Genomic DNA, 23,119 nt, shown 5'->3' with positions numbered 1-23,119 from the left:
AATGTTTTCGTTCATATTGACTCAACATTCAGGTACCGTGGTAAATAATAAGTATGCAGCAGCAGCGAACGGATATACCAAATTGTAGATTTTCTACCTGTTATACAAGGCAGCGTGCATCATTAAACACATGTATGGGGCATTCCGTGACATCTCGATCAATATTCTAAGTCAATATAACAGGTTGGCTTTATAATTTTTTGTACGAAAGCACATGGCGAAAGACTCAATCGCAATCGCAAAAACTTGAGAAAAAAAAAACGCCCAACGTTGTAAAATTTGAAAAAGTTCAGAAAATTGTTATCTAATGTAACAAAATTTTTTCACCCAAACAAACTTGAAGTTATGAAATCTCCATCTTCTAAGGTGGTGTCAAAAATTTTGTTACATTACACAAGATTTTTCAAAATTTTTTCAGATTTCAGAAAGTTGGGTTTTTTTTGGGGGGTTTTTAAATTATACTTTAAATATGCTGGGTCGAAAAATTGTGAGAAAATTGAGATTGCGATTTTCGCCGTGTACTTTTGTAAAAATAATTATAAAACCAATCAGAGACATGGACTTAAAGTCTTGATCGAGATTTCACGGAATGCCCCATACGTATCTATGCCCATAAGCGCATAGTGCGTGGTGACGCATGTAGTAAAACATGATTAGCTGTAATGCAGCAGCGGTGTACGTATGTTTTCGGGCGAAACCTACGGCCGGCAAATTTACGCTAATCAGGTATATTTTTGTCACACTTATTTGTACGCGCATACGGCGAAAGAGTGAAAATCGCGAAAGGATGGAGTAACTACCGTGCGTAAATTCTAATAACGCTATGATTCGCCGACAGAAGCAGATACGCCGCCAGCTGCTGCCGTGCATACACCCGGTAACGTTTTTTTTTTTTCTTTTTTTTTACTTTTGAAATTTTTAAAGCTGTCGCGAGGAGGAAAAGCTCGCACAAATTAGAAAAAAGATAAGGGAAAACCGAGGCGCTTGGAAGGCCACCGGTGATATATGCTGAAAATATATGAAATCGTATTTCACAATAATCACGTCGCTGCTCCGACGTTGACGATCGTTTCTGCCATATTGCTAAAAACTATGATATACATAAATTTTCGTTTAACCTACGGTATATTCAAATACTTCCATTTTTATTCTACATTTTATCAAGTTTTTCACCACTACGCGTCTACGTTTGCTTTTTTTTTTCATCTTCGTCGCACGACATCTCCCGCAATATTAATATATTATACTATACAGCGACTCTATCCGTATTTTTTAACTTGAACCTGATTCTGCATTTTTATATGCGGATATTTTCAGATGCGATTGCCCAGATTTTTTCTATACATACACGAGTATACAAATAGCTGTGCAATGTATCGAACATCCATAGATAGAAAATCATATCGTAACGAAAACTGACGTTTACTTCGCCACGATGTATGCAATAAAAGTTGGAAATAATTGGCAAAATTGACACAAAATCAAATAAAAATCTCACAAAATTAACTACAACTCTCTGCATAACATGTAACCACTGATTTTCTCACACTTTTAGTAATACAATTATCGATTTTATCCATTAGCAAATGAAAATGATATTTAGGGCAGAGTTCAATGACTCACTGGTTAAATATAATCCTGAAGTATTTTATTCATCCCAATTTTCAACTATAACATGCATGTATAAAACATTCCCAAAATCGTTTACCCGTTTCATTAATCAAGCTTTACTTTTCCATCATTTTTTCACTTTAACACTTGATATTTTTCTTCTAAAAATAACGAGACGAGAATAACCTACCATAAAAAAATGAGATAACGATGGAATATTTTCACTATATGTACATATCCGTCTGAATTTAAAAGGCGATAAACGAGCCTCGTACGCAAACGATTATACTCTCGATATTGAATCGCGTGTACTGCGTAACGGCGATGTATAAAGCGTTTGATCAAGTGCCGAAAAAAAGAGGTAAATGATGTAATAAAAAAATAAAACTGGGAAAAAGGAGAACCGACTCGCTTCTTTTTATCGCTCGTATCCTCCGCGCCCGATAAGCCATGGCGTTTTGCATGGGTCTACCACTGCACACCGTTGTCTCATATATAATGTGAAAAAAAATTACCCCTTCGTTGGGGCTGGTGCGAAACAATCGTGCGCTCAGTTTCATAACTGCACGAAACCAACAGCACCGCTAGTTATATATATATATATATTGTCAAGAAACGGACACCGATGACGAAAAAAAGCGCAAAATAAGCAGCAGAGAAGTTCGACAGCGATCTTGATCGTACAGTTAAAGTTTAATTATTCCATGTTCTCGCAGCAGTAGTTGAAGCAGCTTCAAGGTGGGGAAGCATTTCGCCCGTTCGTATACAATATTCCTATAATTATGTGATGTAAAAGTTTCCAGAATTTAAACATGCAAATATTAATGAACGTGATGAAAGAGACGGCATGAAAGCTTTCGTGGTAATGGGGAAAAGGCAAAGGCAAAGAAAAACGAGAAATTTTCTCTACATCCAACGATCCCGGAAACACGATCGAAGGGTGGAGCGATGATGAGTTTTTCAATGCTCAAATGGAAATGAAAGATGGAAAAAAAATGCGTCCGTAATACAGTACACGTTTATCTGATACGTTTGTACAAGTTTTTTTCATAACTGTGAATATTTGCACCAATTACAAAAGCAACCAAACCTTTGAATTAGCATGGATTTAAAAAAGGAACATTGAAATTCTAACGAATTCACGGGCCTTATAACGGGCTGGTATTTATATATTGGATTGAAAGAGGCCGCTTTTGTGATACGTAATTCCGCTATTTTTCGACTTCATTAATTTCTACCTGTTTTATGCACAGCTACGTACTACAGTGGTATAGCTGATGACAATCTCTAACAAATGAGGCAATCTACAGTAATATAAACATTGTGAAGAGTTTCAGTGAGCAGAGATTTTTTTTTTTTTTTTTTTTTTTTTTATATTTTTCGTACGTCTTTGTACACAATTTTACTCATCGAGGGAAAAGCTGGAACCCTCTTTATGTAACATGTACGTTTTCCAGACTTTTCGTATCTGCGGTAGAACGGAGAAATTCTCCTTCCTCAGACGTTCTTGGAATTATTAACAAACCTTTTTCAATTCATGGAAGAATCTCGTCTTTCCTTATTTTCTCCGCCCGCTACTTTGTTCGCTTGCCAAAATTATGTATCATATATACGTGTTTGACTATAACAGAAACTGTTTACATGCCTCTTGCGATCCGAACCGCTCGGGTTTAAGGAGGGGATAAAATTTTATCTCTGCAAAGTGTATAAACGTATGTTGAAAAAATGAAATTTAGTGGTACAGTAAAAAAAAAAAAAAAACAAATATGAGAATATTAAAACCTTTAAAACTTGACGAGTTCTCGTCCCGAGTCACCTTTAAAATTATACAGCTTAAGACCTAATAAGATGTGTCTATATATGTATATCTTTTTTAGATACGGTGGTCCCGACTCTTATCAGGTCACGGAGAGGTTCAACGTTGACTGGGGTTCTTATCTAGTTACAAACAAGAGCATCATCCACGCTGCCATTGACGGCAGGGGTTCCGGATTAAAGGGAAACAGCATGTTGTTCGCCGGTTATCGCAACCTCGGGACAGTCGAGATCTACGACCAAATCAACGTTACGAAGTAAGTAAACGGTTGACTACCGTGCGATGCGCGATCAATTTGATCTTTAATCAAAATCCAGCCTTATCATTTACCCCGTGTTCCTCTTCGTTCCACCCCCTTCTTTTTCTTATAATCACTCTTTGATATTTTACCAACGTTTTCGGGTGGACAAGAATGGAGGAAACTAGCTTTGCGAGGGTTTTTCGTGGACAGTGAAATGTAATTTCTACCTCCTAACACCTAATTTCGTTTCGCTGTCCGTTAAATTAGCTTCCTTTTCTCAAGTTAACGCGGTAGGCCCGCCTGGTGAATAAGTGAGAAAGTAAGTAAGTGGAAACCCGAACTTAATTTACCGCCGAGTTTTATGTACATATAAGGTAGCGATTATTAACGAGTTTCTGCCGACTTCGCCCTTTTCTCTCTGCTTTTTGTTTTTTTTTTTTTTTAATTTTTTTCTCTTTTTCTCTTCATTTTTGGAATTCAGTTCTCAACTCACCCTCCGTGACAATTCGTTTAAGCAGCTTTTCCACCGAATGGAATTGCAGCATGAACAAACGCGCAATTGAATTTACCTTCATCCACCGATTCTCCGCGAATCACGCGCATTCGAACTTCGATTTCCATTCATGCGGCTCTGCACCTTTCGATTCCCACCCAAATTTATCGACCAACCTTTCTTTTTTTTTTTTTCTCTGTTCCGTAGTCTTTTTAGTTTTTTTCTTTACTTTATATCGCCAACTGCGAAAGTAAATCCTTGACCGGAATTCTTCCGCGTAAAACAGAAAAAGAATGATTCGAACATTTTTTCTGCCAGATAACGCCCAAAGCCAGGTAAAATAAATGAACATGGCCGCAATTTCAGGCATATTTCCAATTTTATTTCCGCTCCGCAATCACCTTCAACGTTCACCATTTATCGGTCGCTATTTCAAGCCGAACTATATCCTGGTAGAAATAATTTTACCACAATTCCACTTTCGTGTATGTCCAAAAAACTTGCAAGCATTGATCAGCTTGCGGAAGTTAATGTTCTACGTCATCGCTGTTGGAGAAAAAAAAAAAAATCCAAAAAGTTAGATCGAGTAAGTGAAATGTAACAAAAGGAGGAAAATGTGCGATGTCTTATCCGCCAACTTCTCTCCGTTACTTTGCCGTTCTTCCTTTTGGCCCTCCATTGTCCGGCTGTAACCCTTTCGTGACCCTCGAAAGTTTGCCAACACCGAGATATACGTATACATAGGTGGATGCATCGTAGATAGGACCCCGTTGAAGTTTGACAGAGTCGTTTATTTCTATAGGAAATCTCCGTATCACCCCGGATATATCGGTGCGTCTCTCTTTTCGGTCGTTTGTTGCGCGGCTCCATCCTTCACGCTCTCTCCTCTCTCTCTCTCTCTCTCTCTCCCCGTTTTCTCTCTTTACGTGTCCGCCCTTCCGCGACCTCCCATCGTGTCCAGTCGCATATAAAGTCGACCTCGAATTGGAGGCTCGCCAACTGATTGCAGATTTTTACTCTTCTATACGTGTGTGCTGTCGCGCAATTCTCTCTTCCACCGAGGTTGCCAATTTCCTGGGTATAACTGCATCATACCTAGATACATATTATTATATTACTAGCAGTCCGTTGCGGCTCCGCCCGCTGATATTTTCAAATGCATCTTGTTGAAAAACAATGTAATGAGATATGGTATTTTGTTCCTTTTCCGACTTGGCTTACAAATATCGTTATATCTCGAAAACTATCGATCTGGTTAATTGTAACGAATTAGAGCCTAAAATCTAGCCACACGTTGTAGCTATCCACAGAAAAAAATAACAACAAAATTGGTTCATTAATTCTGGAGTTAAAAGCCAACATACGGACAAGCAGACTGAGAAATCTAGAGTATTATGGGTATAATGTGTAGAGAAGAAGATAACTCGGTTTTAAAAATTTAATCGTGTTCCTACAGTGTGGTCGGAAAAACATCCCGTCCTGAATTTCATACCGCTACTTTGAAAATCTATCCATAATGATGAAAAATATACCTTCAAGATGACACGAAAATTAATGTTTTTTGTCGTAGCGCAGACAGCCTGTAACTTAGAATAAAAATTATTCTCATAGACAAAGACAAGTACACGGGAATGATTAATTTGAAAGCGATGCGCGGTGAAAGCTTCGGACTTCCAAGAATTCACCGCGTTTCATACCCGTTACCTTTCGATCTTAATTACAGATATCTCCAAGATAATCTCCCCTTCATCGACTCGACCAGAACTGCAATTTGGGGATGGAGTTACGGCGGTTACGCGACCGGAATGAGCTTAGCGCTCGACTACGACGGTGTTTTCAAATGCGGGATGTCCGTAGCTCCGGTGACGGACTGGGCTTTGTATGGTAATCAACTATGCTCGTTTTCAATTTTAAATCACGTATTTCGCGATAAGTTATCATGGGGAAAAAGATCAATGGATGATCTTAATTCGTATCCTCTTCAGACTCGATCTACACCGAAAGATTTATGGGACTCCCTACGGTGGCTGACAATATTGTAGGATACGAAGGAGGGCAGCTCTTGAACAAGGCCGACAATATAAGAAACAAGGACTACTATCTCATCCACGGCACTCTCGACGACAACGTGCACTACCAGCAATCTTTGATGCTTGCCAAAGTACTCGAGCAAAAGGATATTCTCTTCAGACAGCAGGTATGGTATAAAGCTGAGGAGAGGCAAAGAAAACGAATGAAAAGAGGTAAGAGAAGCAATAAAAAAAGAAAAAAAAATGAAATAAAATTAAAACGAAACACGAGAAAACAAAAAGTTTCCGAGCAACTTTTAGAAAAGTTTGTGTAACGATCTGCTTGCGGGATTTTTACTCGAGATTAAGCAAACGAGCTTAACTTCCCTAATTAACGCGTGCGCCAAGCGCATAATCAGCTACTCAGATATTACATATTATGTACCGTATCGTACCAACGAGTAACGATCGCTCTAATTGACTTTTCTCGTTCACTGTTTCAACCTGAAGTATCCTCCTTGACTGTTTGTCTAGCGAGTATATTTAGTTCGTCCATAACGATGAACTGTTTTTTCGATTATCCGCATCACTTTTCTTCGTTGTAATCTCCCAATCTCTTTTCATCGCAGATAGTTTAATTTGCAGTTTTGCTTTCAATAAGCGACCAATCATCACGGTGAAAATCAAAATTCATTTTGTTTCCGCAGACTTATACAGACGAAGATCACGGTATAGCCCAATCTAGGGCGCATCTTTACCACTCGTTGGAGAACTTTTTGGACGATTGTTTCGAGACGTCTTCATGATCAGGTAATCATCGCGTAATTGATCATCCGTATAACGTTGGGTGAAGTAATGAGATAAAGAATTTATACCGAATGAAAAGAGAAGAATTTGTTTGTACATAAATACTTACATCACATATACCTATAAATATACATACCATACACAATTCTGGCTAGTATTGTACATATGATATAGTTAATGTATAACAAATAATCTTTGACACCTGTGGAAGTGTTCGCGTAAATTACGAGCCCAGATAGGAGGTAGAGGGGGGAAAGACTTACCGTTTTAACTTTACATGTTATAGCTGTAAAGTAATTCAGTATACACACTATAATATGCATACATATAATATACATAACATATAATTGTATATATGTATATTACAAATGGCGTATATTTCACTGACACAAGGCTGCAGTGATCAAGCCGATTCAATCAACTAATAAATAAAAACGATATACGTAACACACACAGACACACGCACACACACTAGCACACACGTACAGTCGTCAAGGTCGAGTAAATTGAACAGAGAAAATAGAAATGTAGAAATAATATTAACATTGGTAAAAAAAAAAAAAAAAAGATAAATCCAATAACCGTGTGGATACGAAGACGGAATTTCCGCAGTTTGTTATAACGTGAAACCGATTCCGCTACGGCCTTAGAACTTGAAACCTTCGTTTAACATTGAAGGTCGTCAAGTAGGTAATAAACTAAACGTTAACTAGGATAAATGATGATTAAGTGAATTTTTTGCGGTGCGTGTTTTAATATCTTAGGGCTGTGGGAAAGAGAGTAATTTTCTTATTACAAAATAGTAAAATAAAATAAAATGAGCTAAAATTAATGAATGAATAAAATTTTATCAAATTTCATTGTATAGAGCGTGTTGTTTTACAAACAGCAAACGGGTAACTTTAATCTTTATATCAAAACTTTAATATATTATAAGTATAAATAAATAAATATTGAAAGATAAAAATTATTATTAATAATAATAATAAAATAATAATATTATTGAAACATCGCCTCAACTCTACAGATAATTTTTCCCTATATTAAAATTGTCGGCACGATCGTGTGTACAAGAACGCTATGTAATGTACAATCATTTTTCAATTCTGAGAAAACTTTCTAGCAGCTATTTGTCTCGTTGACTACTTTTTTCATTCTATCTAACTTTTTTTCATTCTTATATGGTCCTGATCGACAAAACCGCATATCTATGGGCTAAAAATAAAAAAAAAGTCGTCGACTTTGGATCGGCTGCAAAACTTTATATGTCGATCTAATCAAAATATACGTTACCGTGAATACTACTACTACTACTACTACTACTACTACTACTAATAATAATAATAATAATAATAGTAATAATAATAATAGAAATGATAATAATAATTGATAATAATTCATTGTTGTCAACTATTTGAGGTTTTTATACAAAGGACCACTGAGCATTATCGTAAAAAAGGGTGAGATTTACATGGAAAATAAATAAACTATAATAGTAATAGTTGAAGTTTAGCTCGTTACCCAAACTTGTAAATACAAGAAGAGGTACTTAATTAAAGTACGAAAAGTGCTCTGAGCATTGTTAAAGTAACTTTAATAAATAAGAGTAAGGAAAAAAGGGAGAAGGAATAAGTAAAAAAATAAGAAAAACAAAAACAACCCTTTAGTATTATAAACAATTGCTTGTAATACCCATTATTAATTATTTGTTAAATGTAAAATAAATAAAGTTCTATGTTTTATTACACGCATGATATTTTTATTAAGTTAAAATATTAACGCTACATTTATTGTTCGTGTATAAAACGAGGCATGTGGGTGAGTATAAATTGATGTTCGTATTGGGTACAAGTAAACGTAAATTACATATATAATTAACTATAAACTAAACCTTAATACGCAACGGTCACCTCGCAAGTAATTCGAGAATTTACGAGTTCTCAGTTTCCTTGAATCTGAAAGAAAAATTATTTCTGTTGAGTGACAAGTTTAACGCGTGTGAATGCCGTAAACAATAATTGAATACGAAATTTTTAAGTAACAAAACTCAAATCACTTACCGGCACTTGGTGCAAGTGTAGAAAACTGTCTGCCCTTCATCGGCTGACCTGAGTTGTAGCGTTGCGTAGGACATCTTGTCATTCTGACACTGAGGGCACCTCCTTTCGACGACCGGACCTTCGGCTTCGTCTTCATCGTCGGCGGCTTCTCCCTGCCTTGCCGACGAAGCATAGGCGTCCTTACTGTTGAAATTGAGGGTGTACGACACTGCCATATCCCCGAAAACTGTAAGAGCAAAACGAACGTACTTAAATAAATGTACAATTACTACAAACACACATTATTATTTCAATCGAATAAGGAACCGATTTTTTATACGTTCATGATCCGCGATTGCAATCGGAAACCAGCTTAATCATTTTTTAATCCAACATCAAAATTCTATCTGGTGTTTATAGTGTTCGATTTATTCGAAATACCATCTCGTTTCTCTCTGCATCTGGTACGTTCTAGGGAATTTGGATATTCCAGCTTGCACTCGAACCTCTCGAATCGCCATCGTCGTGCGTCACGTGAATTTGAATAATATCGTGCACCGTTAGATTAAACGAATTTACTCCGAAATTTAAGTAAGTACGAGATCCCATGAATTTAGCCTGGTGTGTTAATCAAGATATTTCTATTTCGAATCCGACATTGGATATCCACCGTATTAACCTAGTCTAAACCAACCTAAGGTAATCCAACGCGAACGTAAATTTCAACCCACGTGGCGATTCCAACGATTAGTGCTAGAGTAGTGTTGAAATTGTTTCTAACCTTCTACTCCCCAGTTCCGTTTACAGCTGTAGCAAGCAACACCGCCGACATCTACCAGCAGCGGTAATATCGATCCGCAGTCAGGGCAAAATCCGGGATCTGTCTTGAAGGTGACGGTTGACATTTTTCCTGACTTATTTGTAGCTTGCTCGTCGTCGACTCGTCAACACTTTGAGGTTAGGATCGAAACTGTCGAGTGTCATATACAACCTGCGTAACGCCGTGAAATTGCAACTTGTATTACTGATGCGTTTTGGTTGCATAGCCGCAGGCGCAATGGAACACTTGTTGCTCTTCGCAACTTGTGAGTCCCTGAAAAATAGCCAAATATTTTGCAAATTGCCTGTGACGTCACGAAAATTAAGATATCTGATGTGAAATTTCTGAGAGGATAAATGAAATAAGATTAAATGGAATATGTGAATAGATAATTGAAGATTCAACGATATCAATTTTCGTATAGGAGTCTCACATAACATATGTTATACTTATATTGTATTCTTTCACTTGTCCGAATACGATAACGATGCTTTCATGAGTTCGTAATCTCCAATACCACCTTTAGAATCTACAAAAACATATCATAATCTATCATGAGAGCTAATAAGTGTATTATTATTTGCATGTATTATATGTATAATTTCGATCAAATCGGTCCACGAATATTTTTCAAATTTCGTAGTAACATGCGGCTGAAAACTATTTCAATACGTCATGCTCATCCATGTTGCGTCGGCGTACAAGCAAGAAACTAAACGTTTCCTTGTAGATAATTCGGAAAGGCAGCCGACAGGCGGTAGTTATGAAGTTCAATAAATCAACGAAGTAATTAGCGTCGGAAAAGAGTGATTCGTTCGCAAAAGATCTAACAATCTTGAAGCACAGACGTATTATAGTCATGAGGGAACTCTGATATTGTGGAATAAGGTAAAATGCAGTGACATCATACATATTAGAATCAATTAATTTCACTGTTTAATTTTAAACAAAAATTTGATGATAGTGGAATAGACCAATTCATTTTTATTTATCGGGTATCGGTAAGGAGGGACATACGCAGCAGAAAAATTTGTTCGCGGTATCTTTATATCAAGCCGCTGCTGGTATTGGCAATTAAAAATTTTATCTTCATCGTGTAGATCGTGAGGTTTTAGAAATTTAGTCGACGTCATAAATGTTCCTGAGAATATGCAGATATACCAGTAATGGGATATTACAATAATATTACCGGATAATGACACAAAGTGAACAAGAAACAGAAGTATAACTACACAACACGATTAGATAGGAGATAGACGCTTAGAATTATATACATAACAACCCGTCAGCTGACCTCATACATAGATTTCTTAGTTGCGTAACATCCTTCGCAGTCTAAATATAAATCGCTGCTTAAGTCAGGCTGTCGTAGATTACCGGTATTATTTCTCATTGTAAATGCACCGGGACAGGAGCAACTGGTCGTTAGTTTCACAGTCTGATTTCGTCTGTCAACGCGGTCAACTCGGCCCTTACCTTATCTTGCTTTCGCGTTTTTATCTGACGGAGATTAATTTACCAAAAACAAGTTCCCATCTCTTCGCATAAAAACCAGCCCGAGATGGCATTTAACACTTGCTTAATAATTACAGGCACTTTTCTAATCATGGGATCTGCTGTCACTTCACAGGACGAAAGGTAAGCTACTATTACACACATTCCATATCTATCATATGTCTTATCTAGCGTATGACCCATAATTAGAATATAATTTATATTTATTATTGAACTAGGCGAAGATTTCGTTACAACATTGTTTCATACCAATCATCTTCAATCGACAATGTGCGTAATTAATGCCTAGTTATAGATGGTGGCTAATTATTAATTGATCTAAAAAAAATTTGAAATCACTGTTACCAAATATTTGATTTGTACATAAATCACAGGCTCCATTCGAAGCCCCAATCCTTCATACTGTCGAACATTCAAGCCCAGAACATCTTGAGAGGATTTTTGTTACACGCGCGGGATACTTCGGAAGAAGAAAAAATTAAATACACTCTGGAGTAAATAGATTTCGAATTACCTTCTCATGGTTCTGGAGTAGATAGATAGTCGTGGATAGATTATAGCCGCACATTCCGATCGCAACGAGCTGTTCATCAAATCTCGCTATGTTTCTCCTAGTTTTTTATCATTTTCAATCATGATATTTGCTATTATTGAAAAAGACAATTCTCCGAGTTGCTAATTTCTTGTTTTTTATTTTTTACAAAGCATCAATCTCTCATTGTTCGATTTTACATCGTCAGACAATGTCTCCGATTGGACGGAGCAATCAGACACGGTTAGAACTGTCGGCAAATCAAAGGCAGTGTTTGTAATGCAAGAAACGCAAGAGTTTCGAAGAGCAATATTATTCACGCTTCTCAACCCTCAGTCAAATGGAGCAGCATTTGCAGGCGTCAGAATCGAGACGGTCATGAATTTTGTCGGGCTTAGCACTATCCATATAAACTGCAGAGCTCAGGGCAACAGTACTGGCTACAAAATTGTTTTGCGTCATGATGGCGAGAACAACGAGCCCTATCCAACTTACGAGCAATTCTTTGAGGTAAGTAACCGACCAGCAATATACGTATTGCCATACGATTTTCATCATTTCTTGAATTGTATTTCAGGGACCAGATTTCAGCCGTAAATTTATTTATTCAGGGAAAATTCTACATTCTTATTTGCTGAATAATTACCTTCTGATTTTTAGGCCCCCATGTCGTCGGAAGTATTTTCCACGGTTTCCTTGCCTCTGGCAAATTTCACAGCTTACTACAGAGGCAAAGCTGTTCCCAACGCAAAACCTCTGGACATAACAAATATCACCAGCTTCGGGTTACAAGTATACGGGGGTGTTTACGGAGCCATTCATCAAAGTGGCGTTTCTTCGCTTGAAATTAACACTATCGATGTTACGTCATAAAACGATACTCCTCTTAACAAGAAATCGATAAAAATTTTTTGAGATACATAAACACTTGATAATGTGAAAAATATACGAGCCAGAAAGTGCATGCCAATATTAAAGCTCTATTTTTGTACTACTAGAATCGAAATATAAACCTCATTTAGGACAATTTTCTGTTCGAACTACTGTAACAACATACGTAATACGCATACTTGGAAATCCTGTTTGATCAATAAAATCTGTCCTCGAGGAGGAATCCCGATCAGATTCTACACTGTTTCGTATCACCGACAGTTGTAGCGCGTTTTCTTTACAAACATTATTTTACATGTAAAAATAAAAAGAACAACTTTGTTTCGCGGCAAACTTTTTAAAATACATTTTTGGCAAAATGTATCCTGACAAGTAATATCTATTGAAATACGAAAACTGTCTCGTTATGTGTATGTACAGTGAAAACCTGATGACAATGACGTCGTGTGAACGCACGTGTACCTCAGAATTTACCTTCACCTTATTTTCAAACGAGCCGGAATCCTCGACCGGACATACATTGTTTGACACGTACCTATAACACACACGTAGTACGCGAAAGCTAAATTGAGGACGAAATATTATCTACCCAGTACGTTAAAATTGATCAAACAATTTTTCCCAGTCGATCAGAGGTTCCGTCAAGCTAAGGAAGTCAAGCTTGGAACTCCTCAGGAGCGATAGATAGTTGAATTGAATCCAATCATCCACCGCGGTTGACGTTTACTAGCAATTCCCATTGTCGAATTATAGTTAATTAAGTGACAGCGTATGATCTCGCAACAACAATGTTTCACCACGCGCGTAACTTGCAAGCTGTAATTTCTTTTTACCCTTAAATCCGTGGTGGAGAATTTTCGTCGTCAGCGATTAACGAGCCGTTTTAATAAATCAATCGTTGTTATGCTAATAAGAAAATCGAGCACCGGGAATTTGTCTGTGAATATCGTCGTTGCAAAGCTCTTCCCTGGAGACGTATACCGCCTACGAATCTATCGTGACTTTTGAATGTCAGCGCGACACGCAAAGACCCCGCTACCCTCTTTCCACCCAAAACGGCACACAGTTCAAGAATCACGATTCCTACTAAAACGTCTCCGCTCCTCCCTTCTGTGGGGAGTAGAGCGAGAGCGCACAGCGAACTTCTGCCTCGTGCCTGTAAAAAGACGAGCAGCTCAGAGACCATTGCGACTTCGACCCAGACCCCAAGGAGATCGAGGAGACACCCGGTCTCTCGGAAATCATCAAACGACACCGGAAATGACATGGTCGCCACTGCCTCCGGGTAAGCATTGCCAATTTGGTAAATTTCTAAAGAGATGCAGCTTCGCTAAGTTATCGCTATTTCCCAGAACGGTGCAGATTTTGTTCGACTTCACGCGAGGCTCAGACCAGGCCGGAAGTTGGTCAGAACACTCGGACACCGTGAAACCATCCGGTATGTCGAAGGCGGTGATGGTTACGCAGAAGACGCAGCAGTTCCAGCGAGCGATACTTTTCACCCTGTTCAACCCACAGCCAAACGGATCCGGATTCGCGTCGGTTCGCTGTGACACCAGCTTTGATCTCTCGGAATTCAACAGCATCACCGTACGCTGCAGAGGCCAGGGAATCAACACCAAGTACAAAATGCTCCTCCGGCACAAAGGGCTCGATAAAGACTCTGCCGTCTACGGTCAAATATTTGCGGTAATTATCGGCGCCTCCCAATTGGTAATGGAAAAGGTCACGACACTTTCGTTCTTTCTTTTGTTTTTCAATGCAGGCCCCCGAGAAGGAGTTTGCAACAGTGAGATTGCCCCTGGCTGAATTCAAGCCGTACCATCGTGGGATGGAGCTGTCGTTGCAGACGAATCCGCTGGATGTAACATCGATCACCAACGTTGGATTGAAAGTGGATAACGGACAGTATCTCCCGGAGAATCAACCAGGTGTGGCAGCTCTTGAGATTGATTGGATCAAGGCCACAAAGTCAGCTGCAACTTGAGCTGCTCACAAAACGATCGTTAACTGAAATGAGAATTACCTTATTCGCTACATCAGATGAATGCGATTTCGAATGTGAGAAATTTCACGTGTTGGATAAATCGAGACGATAAATGCACAAGTGTTTTAGTTTTTAATTGCGATGCTGAGGTTCAATATTGTACACAACTGGGTGATTTTCACCTTCGCGTGCAAAAATGATAACTAAATTTCAATTGGAACTCATACTGTTTATAGAATCAAATTGCCCTACAGTATACATAAAGTTTGTACGTTTCATTTCAAGGGATCGCCATAACAAATTGTTAATTCCTCAGTGAAATCTTTGACGTGATCAATACTGATACCATGACAACTATTATATTATCCTTGCATGTGTGAATGAATTTGGTCTCTGTTACAATAAACATATCGTTGATGAATCGTTGATTCAGTCATGTACAGAACCGAACTTGACTGTTTCACTCGTTTCGCTATGATTTAGGCACAGTAAATCCTGTGAATGAATATTATACACGCAATATTTAAAGACCAGAAGTCGCAAGTTACAGAATTATAGGTATGTAAAGGAAACCAAAAATAAACATATATTATATTGGAGCGAACCGTAGAGAAGAAATATAAAATATTTTAAGATAATATCTGTATGATTATCAATGATGATTTTTCATTGACGAAATACTGTTGCGTTGATAGGTATTCCGTTTGACCAGAAAAGAGTTTGTACACCACTGAAAGAATCAGGTTAGCGAAAAATTTCATTCTTACAATTCGCACGACTGTCTATATCGTTGTATAGACAAAAGCATTCTAATGATTTATTCGGCTGATGGACCTCATTTATTTGGTACACACAATGAAATTTCAGTATCAGGATGATTTGGCAAACACGGCACCACGTGGGTTGATCCAACGGTTTTATAAACAGGCAAATCAGGCATACAAAGAAACAGTGGTGACCCGTTCTAATTTTTCTGAAAATTTTATTAGTTGAAATTGTTGCTTGAATTCTTTCTTCGTTACGCTATATCGACGTGGGTATGCAAGTGCAATCGATTGCAGGCAATCCGGATACGAGCAATGCGAGCATGCGAGCGATGGATCACGAGTTAGAGCCAAAAAACGGAAATCTGTTTACTTGTCATATTTTAGCTGTTCATCGTTCCTTCGTAATTTCCGTGCTTGCATTTTTTGCGGAAGCTTTCGCGATTCTGGAAAGTGCTGGAATAAATTCTTTGATGCACTTTAACGACGTAATTTTGCGAAAGGAATCGATTGTGGAGAATCAAAAAACGCTGCAAGCAACGGATTGAGAGTTTCTAGCCAAAGACATAAAATTTGTTCCCGGTTTTCAGAACACAGCATATCTTTTGGCGAAAATTTAAGGGATTTTGAAAAGTGCTGAATTGATTCTTTTATGCACTATTCCGGCGTAATTTTGCGAGAGGGATCGTTGCTTCGTTACTTCTTTCGTGTTGATCCCACGCTCTTTTCGCTGCGTTTTCTAAGTTCCTGAGGGTCCAATTCGTCGGGACAGGGTCATACAAGTCGAATCTGAGACCAGAAATTTTTGGCTCCAAAAATAAAGAAAAACGTGAGGCCCTTTGCATTTTTGGCGAAAATTTTCGCGATTTTGAAAAGTGCTGGAATTAATTAATTGTGGGGCTATTCCGACGTAATTTTGCGAGAGAAAACGATTGGACGCAGTCCCAATACGCTGCGATCAACGCATCTTAAGTTACAGCCAAAAAACGGAAACCTGAATTTTCGACATTTTTCAGCTGGTGCTTTTTCCTTCGTCATTTCTCTTCTGTTGATCCCACGCTCTTTTCGCTGCGTTTTCTGAGTTCCTTGGGGTCCAATTGGTTGGACAAGAGTCATACGAATCAATTCTGAGACGGAAAATTTTTTGGTCAAAAAAAAAGGAAGGTTAACCCCTTTGTATTTTTGGCGAAAATTTTCGCGATTTTGAAAAGTGCTGGAATTAATTAATTGTGGCGCGATTCCGACGTAATGTTGCGAGAGAAATCGATTGGGCGCAGTCCCAATACGCTGCGATCAACGCATCTTAAGTTACAGCCAAAAAACAAAACCTGTGTTTTCGACATTTTTCGGCAGGTACATTTTCCTATATAATAAAATTGATCATATTATTGATTAATTAATTGATTATATTAATCCTTGAACAGTGTTTTTGATGTGTTCTTATACTAAAAATATTCATTACTATTCAAGGTATAACCCGAGGTAGTTCGCGGTGGTTGCGGGTGATCGAGGTGGGCGAGGAGGAGGACGAGGATGACGAGGACTTATACACTGTGAGTATAACATTTTTATTATATTCATTAGAGTAGGAGTAGGATCAGGAGTAGGAGTAGTGGGAGTTGGAGTAGAAGTGGTAGAAGTCGGAGTAGGAATAGGAGTAGAAGTAGGAGTAGGAGTTGGAGTAGAGTAGGAGTAGAAGTAGATGTATGCGGGGAGGGGCGGGTAGGGGATATTATCATATCAAGTTATCAGTAATAAGCAATTGCGGGTAAAATATTAGCTTACTTTTGTAAGTATTTATGAATATAGCCTCTACGAATATTCATTGTTGGTATATAAGGTCTGGCAACGTACCTACTTTCTGTAAGAGATGTTGAAGATTTTCAACACAATTATGTTTCAGTTCTGTGCCCCACCTAGTGATCCGCTAGTACATATCCTCCGACGTGACATCGCTCCGCTACGTACGAAGAAGAAAAGATTTATTAGGATGCAAATTGTTCCTCTCTTCTTGCCATTGTGCTTTCAGCCATTGTTGTGCTGTGTGTTTAAAATTTAGGACAGTATATAATATAGAATAACAGGTACAGCTACGAATACAGCACTACAATAAATCTTATAGAAATGAGCTTTCATTGAGATTTCTCTGTATTTATAACTCGACGCGAGAAGGCAAAAATCAATGTAATGCCATCTGTAAGGTAATTGGACTCGTATTTGCACTACGAGAACTCGTTGGGCATTTTGCGGTGAAATTTGAAAAATTGTTGCACAAGAAATTAAATAACTATAAAAATGCATAAAAAATATTATCTCTAATAGTGAATGTAGCTAATACAGCTTTAACCGTATATTGATTATGTTAATGATCTATTGTGACAAGATCGGAATTAGATAAGCTCTCTAAATACTCTTTTCTAGTCTATTAATTTATATCATGTATATGTAAATGTATATTTCTTCAGTTTGTACAATCACTGCACTAGGATTACCCTTGCCATGTTTTATGGTGCGCTTGTGTAATTTGTATATTATTAACCTTACGTTTTACTCCATTTGCGACAAGTTGTGAGTGTTTATAATTTCTTGGCAATTATTTATGTACATGTATGTGTATATATGTATACGTATACTTATGCATGTGTATATAAATATATACACATATTTAAAACTAGACTTTTACAATAAACACAGAGGTCTTAGTATATTCACATACGGATTTCTGTGTATAGGTATACTTGACTAAAATTTCCTTATCTCTAATACGGAGTTATTCGTAATTCGCATTTGTTCTTGTAACCCAATGTCCTACATACAATGGCAAAAATCGAGATCCAACTTAACTGAGTCTCAAAGCCCAGTTGACATAAAAGCAGCTATTTGATAGAAATTATATTTTATAGTTTACACAGCCCATTGCATGATATTTCATTATAAATACATATGTTTCAATGTATTTAGGAATAATTTATCAAATATACAGAGGTCATGTGCAAATAATAAATGAATTCGACCGCAGTTTGATGTATTCATTGGAGCTTTAACAATAAATTTAAGCTTTGTTACTTCTTTTATTTTATTATGGATAATCAAAAACATTTCCGACTATTCGTGCTGTGGAAGCATGGGGATTAAACCAAATGTAGCAAAAGATTAGAAACAGTGTATGTAGAGTACGGGTATTTTTCTAATAATGCAAACACGTGCCGCTAGCTTAGTTTTGACATATCTAGAATACCACGCCTTGCGAATTAGCTTTCCAGACAGAGATGAATGATGAATTTTAAGGACTGCATTATCGTTGTTGAATACTCTATGCTTTATGGGAAAAGAAAATCTGTAACGATAAAATTGATGCACCGGATCGTCGTCGACTTTAACTTTTGAAATGTCCTACCATTTCCGAACACCTCCAACCATCCTATCTACCTATATTACTAGATTAGCTATGATATGAAAAGAGAAGTATTTTTCATTTCGAAATGGGATTTTATTCGACGCGCGCTCGATGTATTCCATAACATTAGTATTCATAATTATTCCAACAACTTTTCATTTGCTCTCTCGATCTTGGATTTTCATAGGCATAGAATCGAAACGCTGTTTTAGCTGGTCGCAAGTGAAGCATCTGCGTTGGGTGGAGGAGCAGAATTGTTTTTCGAAAAGTATTCGGATGGAAAAAAATTCAGAGTAACTGTAATACATCACGGATGCGCTAATTTTGAACGAGATGAAATGGATGCTTCGTATATGAGACAGTATTTAACGCTGCGTAGTGGTTTAAAGACCTAGAAAGGTGATAGGGAGAGAAAGAACGACGCTTCTTAACACTTCGAGTGTATTTTAACACACATTTGAAAGATACAAGCGAAATTTTTCATCATCCAACTGTCGCAGAACGGCAGCGTTATTAGCCGACCCGTTCACTGAAGAATATATCTGCAGTCAACGGCTGACCATCGAAGGGACTGGTCGCTTGAGTCTGGAATCGGCAGGAGAGATAAAGTGTGTATTTCTTGTATGAAACGTGAAAACTAAAATCATTATACATCAAATCATATCATCATACATCATACATCATACATCGTACATCGTACATCGTACATCATACATCATACATCATCATACGTAGTATTACAGTTCGAAACCAAAGTTTGAATTTTCGGATGTTCGGAAAGTGACGTCACCAATCTAAAATCGGCTAGCCGAGTTCCTCAGTCGGGTAACAACCGCGCAGTAGAGCGGACGGATGAGAGTCGCGCTCCGCAAATTTCGAGTACCGGGTTCTCAACCTCACGGATCCCGCGCTTCGGGCCGCTACGTATTTCGAGTACCGGGTTCTCAACCTCCCGGATCCCGCGCTTCGGGTCCGCTACGCGGTGAAGCTCGACTTCCAGGATAAGCGCTCCGTGGTTCCTGGTTCATGTTTACAATAAATTATTTCAATTCGTTTTTCGCGCAACCGAAACTCAGTAGCTGTCGGTCCGCTGATAAAATTTCTCGACTTCCAGGATAAGCGCTCCGTGGTTCCTGGTTCATGTTTACAATAAATTATTTCAATTCGTTTTTCGCGCAAGCCGAAACTCAGTAGCTGTCGGTCCGTTAATAAAATTTCTCGACTTCCAGGATAAGCGCTCCGTGGTTCCTGGTTCATGTTTACAATAAATTATTTCAATTCGTTTTTCGCGCAAGCCGAAACTCAGTAGCTGTCGGTCCGCTGATAAAATTTCTCGACTTCCAGGATAAGCGCTCCGTGGTTCCTGGTTCATGTTTACAATAAATTATTTCAATTCGTTTTTCGCGCAAGCCGAAATTCAGTAGCTGTCGGTCCGCTAATAAAATTTCTCGACTTCCAGGATAAGCGCTCCGTGGTTCCTGGTTCATGTTTACAATAAATTATTTCAATTCGTTTTTCGCGCAAGCCGAAACTCAGTAGCTGTCGGTCCGCTAATAAAATTTCTCGACTTCCAGGATAAGCGCTCCGTGGTTCCTGGTTCATGTTTACAATAAATTATTTCAATTCGTTTTTCGCGCAAGCCGAAATTCAGTAGCTGTCGGTCCGCTAATAAAATTTCTCGACTTCCAGGATAAGCGCTCCGTGGTTCCTGGTTCATGTTTACAATAAATTATTTCAATTCGTTTTTCGCGCAAGCCGAAACTCAGTAGCTGTCGGTCCGCTAATAAAATTTCTCGACTTCCAGGATAAGCGCTCCGTGGTTCCTGGTTCATGTTTACAATAAATTATTTCAATTCGTTTTTCGCGCAAGCCGAAACTCAGTAGCTGTCGGTCCGTTAATAAAATTTCTCGACTTCCAGGATAAGCGCTCCGTGGTTCCTGGTTCATGTTTACAATAAATTATTTCAATTCGTTTTTCGCGCAAGCCGAAACTCAGTAGCTGTCGGTCCGCTGATAAAATTTCTCGACTTCCAGGATAAGCGCTCCGTGGTTCCTGGTTCATGTTTACAATAAATTATTTCAATTCGTTTTTCGCGCAAGCCGAAATTCAGTAGCTGTCGGTCCGCTAATAAAATTTCTCGACTTCCAGGATAAGCGCTCCGTGGTTCCTGGTTCATGTTTACAATAAATTATTTCAATTCGTTTTTCGCGCAAGCCGAAACTCAGTAGCTGTCGGTCCGCTGATAAAATTTCTCGACTTCCAGGATAAGCGCTCCGTGGTTCCTGGTTCATGTTTACAATAAATTATTTCAATTCGTTTTTCGCGCAAGCCGAAACTCAGTAGCTGTCGGTCCGCTGATAAAATTTCTCGACTTCCAGGATAAGCGCTCCGTGGTTCCTGGTTCATGTTTACAATAAATTATTTCAATTCGTTTTTCGCGCAAGCCGAAATTCAGTAGCTGTCGGTCCGCTAATAAAATTTCTCGACTTCCAGGATAAGCGCTCCGTGGTTCCTGGTTCATGTTTACAATAAATTATTTCAATTCGTTTTTCGCGCAAGCCGAAACTCAGTAGCTGTCGGTCCGCTGATAAAATTTCTCGACTTCCAGGATAAGCGCTCCGTGGTTCCTGGTTCATGTTTACAATAAATTATTTCAATTCGTTTTTCGCGCAAGCCGAAACTCAGTAGCTGTCGGTCCGTTAATAAAATTTCTCGACTTCCAGGATAAGCGCTCCGTGGTTCCTGGTTCATGTTTACAATAAATTATTTCAATTCGTTTTTCGCGCAAGCCGAAACTCAGTAGCTGTCGGTCCGCTAATAAAATTTCTCGACTTCCAGGATAAGCGCTCCGTGGTTCCTGGTTCATGTTTACAATAAATTATTTCAATTCGTTTTTCGCGCAAGCCGAAACTCAGTAGCTGTCGGTCCGCTGATAAAATTTCTCGACTTCCAGGATAAGCGCTCCGTGGTTCCTGGTTCATGTTTACAATAAATTATTTCAATTCGTTTTTCGCGCAAGCCGAAATTCAGTAGCTGTCAGTACGCTAATAAAATTTCTATAACTTTATAATTTTCTCATAATCTTTTTGGTAGAATATGTAGATAAAAAAATTATATTAAACCTGACACATTATTTTTGATTTGTTCTCATGCCGAAAATATTTATTAGTGGTCGTTGGAGGTGGTTGGGGGTAATCTCCGTGATTCAGGAGGAGGAGGACGAGGATTTGTGCTGGGTGAGTAAAACACTTTTATAACATTTGATGGCAATTGTAATTATATTTCATCTGAAATATTACAAACTTGTCACGTTTACAATAAATTATTTCAATTCATCTTTCGTGCAAGCACATATTCAGTAGCTATGAATAATCTTGTACAATTTATTATTTTATTAATTAATTAATTAGTATTCTTATAATATTTAATGGCAATTGTAATTATATTTCATCTGAAATATTACAAACTTGTCACGTTTACAATAAATTATTTCAATTCATCTTTCGTGCAAGCACATATTCAGTAGCTATGAATAATCTTGTACAATTTATTGTATTATTAATTAATTAATTAGTATTCTTATAATATTTAATGGCAATTGTGATTATATTTCATCTGAAATATTACAAACTTGTCACGTTTACAATAAATTATTTCAATTCATTTTTCGTGCAAGCACATATTCAGTAGCTATGAATAATCTTGTACAATTCGTTATATTATTAATCAATTGATTAATTACATTAATCCTTACACAATATTTTTGATGTGTTCCTATACTAAAAATATTCATTACTATTCCAGGTATTACCCGAGGTGGTCGGAGGTGGACGAGGAGGAGGACCAGGTGGACGAGGAGGAGGACGAGGTGGCCGAGGAGGAGGCGGGGTGGGTCGTGGGAGAGGACCTCTCCTCTCCTCAGAGGAGGGGAGGGGGAGGGGCGGGCGGGGAGGGGGAAGGGACGGGAAGGGAAGGGAAGGGAAGGGAAGGGAAGGGACGGGGTGGGGAGGGGAGGGGGAGGGTGGAGGGGAGGGGCCGGGAGGGGGAGGGTGGAGGGGAGGGGCCGGGAGGGGGAGGGAAGGGCGGGCGGGAGGGCGGGAGGGAGGGAGGGCGGGCGCGGGGAGGGGGGAGTGTACTGCTCTATTAACTCTAACGGGCTTGCATCGACATCCGTCCTCTACTCTCTCTCTCCCGCC

The 23,119-nt window shown here is 38.5% G+C and overlaps 4 protein-coding genes across 19 annotated transcripts in view; 3 read left to right on the top strand and 1 right to left on the bottom strand.

The window, feature by feature from the left end:
* The window catches only part of LOC124297181 (venom dipeptidyl peptidase 4), a 216,837-nt gene extending 208,249 nt beyond the window's left edge, over positions 1-8,588 (top strand). For all 9 annotated transcript variants that reach the window (XM_046747911.1, XM_046747912.1, XM_046747913.1 and 6 more), the window contains exons 13-16: positions 3,489-3,683; positions 5,885-6,045; positions 6,147-6,358; positions 6,878-8,588. In XM_046747911.1, coding sequence (XP_046603867.1) covers positions 3,489-3,683; positions 5,885-6,045; positions 6,147-6,358; positions 6,878-6,976 — 667 coding nt within the window. In that variant the 3' untranslated portion in view covers positions 6,977-8,588. The remainder of the gene's footprint in view (positions 1-3,488; positions 3,684-5,884; positions 6,046-6,146; positions 6,359-6,877) is intronic.
* A 126-nt stretch (positions 8,589-8,714) lies between these two features.
* LOC124297185 (DNA-directed RNA polymerase I subunit RPA12) lies at positions 8,715-10,120 on the bottom strand. The gene is made up of 3 exons (XM_046747930.1): positions 9,798-10,120; positions 9,038-9,263; positions 8,715-8,932 (listed from the first exon to the last, which is right to left on the bottom strand). Exons 1-3 carry the CDS (start codon positions 9,919-9,921, stop codon positions 8,908-8,910), a joined length of 375 nt encoding a protein of 124 aa, XP_046603886.1. The 5' UTR covers positions 9,922-10,120; the 3' UTR covers positions 8,715-8,907.
* LOC124297183 (uncharacterized) lies at positions 9,503-12,910 on the top strand. Of its 8 annotated transcripts, none has more exons than XM_046747922.1 (4): positions 9,503-9,607; positions 11,429-11,474; positions 12,057-12,393; positions 12,544-12,910. In XM_046747922.1, the coding sequence occupies exons 2-4, from the start codon at positions 11,443-11,445 to the stop codon at positions 12,754-12,756; spliced, it is 582 nt and encodes a 193-aa protein (XP_046603878.1). In that variant the 5' UTR covers positions 9,503-9,607; positions 11,429-11,442; the 3' UTR covers positions 12,757-12,910. The 8 variants fall into 8 exon arrangements, with proteins under 8 accessions (XP_046603878.1, XP_046603884.1, XP_046603880.1 ...); XM_046747928.1 differs by lacking the exon at positions 9,503-9,607 and adding an exon at positions 9,618-9,637; XM_046747924.1 differs by lacking the exon at positions 9,503-9,607 and adding an exon at positions 9,623-9,715.
* A 184-nt stretch (positions 12,911-13,094) lies between these two features.
* Positions 13,095-15,374, top strand: LOC124297184 (uncharacterized). The gene is made up of 3 exons (XM_046747929.1): positions 13,095-14,059; positions 14,127-14,463; positions 14,540-15,374. Exons 1-3 carry the CDS (start codon positions 14,040-14,042, stop codon positions 14,759-14,761), a joined length of 579 nt encoding a protein of 192 aa, XP_046603885.1. The 5' UTR covers positions 13,095-14,039; the 3' UTR covers positions 14,762-15,374.
* The last annotated feature ends 7,745 nt before the right edge of the window (positions 15,375-23,119 follow it).

The sequence above is a fragment of the Neodiprion virginianus genome, chromosome 2 (genome assembly GCF_021901495.1).
Source record: "Neodiprion virginianus isolate iyNeoVirg1 chromosome 2, iyNeoVirg1.1, whole genome shotgun sequence".
In the NCBI taxonomy this organism is placed as follows: Eukaryota; Metazoa; Arthropoda; class Insecta; order Hymenoptera; family Diprionidae; genus Neodiprion; species Neodiprion virginianus.
This window is presented reverse-complemented; position numbering and strand designations above follow the sequence as displayed.